At 55.0% G+C, this 2,932-nt stretch overlaps 1 protein-coding gene across 1 annotated transcript; it reads left to right on the top strand.

Moving 5' to 3' along the window:
- Nucleotides 1–352: 352 nt before the first annotated feature.
- Nucleotides 353–1,300, top strand: LOC109741948 (uncharacterized). The gene has a single exon (XM_020301037.2). It carries the CDS (start codon nucleotides 445–447, stop codon nucleotides 1,006–1,008), a length of 564 nt encoding a protein of 187 aa, XP_020156626.1. The 5' UTR covers nucleotides 353–444; the 3' UTR covers nucleotides 1,009–1,300.
- The last annotated feature ends 1,632 nt before the right edge of the window (nucleotides 1,301–2,932 follow it).

Raw genomic sequence — 2,932 nt, 5'->3', positions numbered from 1 at the left:
GGGCGCGCCACGTGGGCCCGCATGGGCTTGCATGCCCGATCCGCCGTCCATTGACGCCGCTGGGCTCATCGGCGCCGTCCGTGCCGCGAAGACGGGAGCACGTGGGCAGGTTTATACGGGCCCGGCTGGGGATTGGATACACTGTCACAGCCGTAGAATCTTTACCCGCCGAGAAGAAAAAGGCGGCAACGAAAGCCACCGGGACGAAGGAAGAAGAAGCCTCACGTAAACGCAGGACCCGCGTGGTGGGTTGCGGGCCCCGCGGCGAGGGAGGCTCGACGGCCCGGCTCGGCCCGCGCCGGGTCTATAAATAGCGCCAGTTTCCTCATCGCTTCTTCCCTTTTCCCCGATCCCTCTCTCAAGTCCCCTAGATTCCCGGAATTACGGTTTTGTCCTTCATTTTGTTGTGGTTGTTAGCGTTAAGTGTCAGGAGAAAGAAAGAAAATGCTGTCTCTGCAGGAGGCGATCGGCCTTGACATGGACGCGATGACGTCCGGGTTCGGGTTCACCCCGTGGGAGGCCGACACGTGCCCCACCCTGGAGGAGCTCATGGCGGCGTCGTCCACTTCGTCCCCCAGCTCGTCCGGCGGGGCGGTCGCGGACCAGGCGGCGGGGCTGGTGGAGGACGAGGAGGAGCGCCGGCGGCGGCAGCGGCGGAAGGTGTCGAACCGGCTGTCGGCGCAGCGGTCGCGGGCGCGCAAGCAGCAGCGCCTGGAGGAGCTCCGCGGGACGGTGGCTCGCTTCCGCGTCGAGAAGCGCGAGCTGGCCGCCAAGCTACACGCCGTGGCGCGGCACGAGCTCGCCGTGCGCCGCCAGAACGCGCGGCTCCGCGCCGAGGCCGCGGTGCTCGCGCGCCGGCTCCGCGAGGCGCGCCGCCTCCTCGCGCTGCAGCGGCTCATGCAGCAGCTCCGGTCGCGTCGCCCGCAGCCGGGCGCTGGCAGCGGTCCGGGAGGAGCCGCCTTCCCGCCGGCGGCAGAGCTGGGGCTGGCTTCCCTCATGACCTACTAGGATGGAATGAAGGAGGGCGCGGGTGGTCACGACCCATGACCACGGACGGAGGTCACATCACGTGTGAAAGTTTTGGAACGGATGACGACGAGAGTACTACGTGCGTGAATGAACCGGGAGCACTCACTACTGGTGCTTTAAGCAGCTGCATGCAATGCTAGGGACCCGTGCTTATTTAGTTGACGTGTAGGCTGCATATATATAATTAAGTACTACTCTACATGAATGAATGGATTGTCCGTCACCTGATGTAAATTACTAAATGGAAAACTACTGCCGTTTTGGCACCGTACGTGAAGAGCCCGACTGATTCACCGCTCACTCTGACCAAAATGCTCGTCGGCATGTGCGCAGGTTGACGCACCGGTCTCTCTGTTTTACAATGGATTATCTAACGTCGACAGCCGTGAGAGCCTTTAGGCTAAACGGAAAAGATGCACGTCTGCATCTTTTATCCCCTGATTCACCGCTCAGCGTACTGCAGATTCACTGTGTGACCATACGAAAATGGTCGTCGGCATGTGCGCAGGTTGACGTACCCGGTGTCTCTGTTTCTCCGCTGCTTATTTAACGGTGCATGACACTACGCCGTCTCTTGTCGATAGTGGGAGCCTTTAGGCCAAACGGAAAAGATGCGCGGCCTCTTTTCTATCGGATATCCTGGCGGGCCATGGTGTAACGTGAGCTTCTCCGCTTTAGTGAAAACAAAGAATAGGCCGTAGTGATAGAATTTGACAGAGACAGATCACTGACTTACTAAGCAAAGGTGGCCGACTGGCCAGCAGCCTTGAATCGAACAAGTAGGGCAAAGGCAAGAGCTTAAAAAGGAGGGCAAGAGATATGCTAGCTAGAAGACTTGATGTTGCAGTTCAACAGTTGCGTCCAGGTTCCATTGATCTAAAGGGTTAGAGCAACTTCAACAGCCCCTAAACATAGTCCCCAGTCCCCTAAGCAGCTTTTAGAGGTTGGGGGCGAAAGAAAGGAAAAGCAAGATGCCAAGATCTAACAAGACTTCCAATTACAGCCCCAACAATAGGGAGAAAGATAAAACCTCGGTGCAACGCTGATCGTGCTTCTAGCCGCCAACGGCCTCTTTCGCACCGCAAAACCTCCCCTATACTCTCTATCATCGCCATCCGATCTCCGTATGCCTTGTAGCCGTTCTTCGCCGTTCCATAACCCTAGATATGGCTGTTGTCGAGCTTGTGTCATGTCGCCACTGCTCCGGCTGCCATCCCACCCTATCGACCCCCTTGGTCGTCATTCTCATGCTTTGAATGCTTGAATACGTTCCAGCAAGTAATAATTTCATGGTAAACATGTAGAGCAATTCCATGTATAAATACATGTAAAATTCCATAATGAGGAATTCCGAATATTAGTAGTTCCTGAAAGCTGAATAAAACTATTGCTTATTGATGATTTGGTGCGGCATACAAGAGTATATAAGAGGGTACAAACCGACTTGGGGTAGGGGTACAAAACTGACTTGGACTAGAAGTCGTATACCATAATGACTACTCTAACATCCCCCCGCAGTATCAACGGCAGGCTCGACGACGTTGAGACTGAAACAGATATCTTGAAACGGCTTAGTAGGCAGTGCCTTGGTGAAAATGTCAGCAAACTGAGCCGTAGAGGGAACATGAAGCACCCGAACCTGACCAAGAGCAACCTTTTCACGAACAAAATGAATATCAATCTCAATATGCTTTGTGCGTCGGTGTTGAACTGGATTGCTGGTCATGTAGACTGCTGATATGTTGTCACAGTAGACAATAGTGGCCTGCTCAATAGGCCTGTGTAGCTCGGAGAGTAACTGCCGAATCCAGATTGTATCTGCAACGGCATGTGCCACAGCGCGATACTCAGCCTCGGCCGACGAACGTGAGACTGTAACCTGTCTTTTCGAAGACCAAGAAAT

The sequence above is a fragment of the Aegilops tauschii genome, chromosome 5 (assembly GCF_002575655.3).
Source record: "Aegilops tauschii subsp. strangulata cultivar AL8/78 chromosome 5, Aet v6.0, whole genome shotgun sequence".
NCBI classification, from domain to species: Eukaryota; Viridiplantae; Streptophyta; class Magnoliopsida; order Poales; family Poaceae; genus Aegilops; species Aegilops tauschii.
This window is presented reverse-complemented; position numbering and strand designations above follow the sequence as displayed.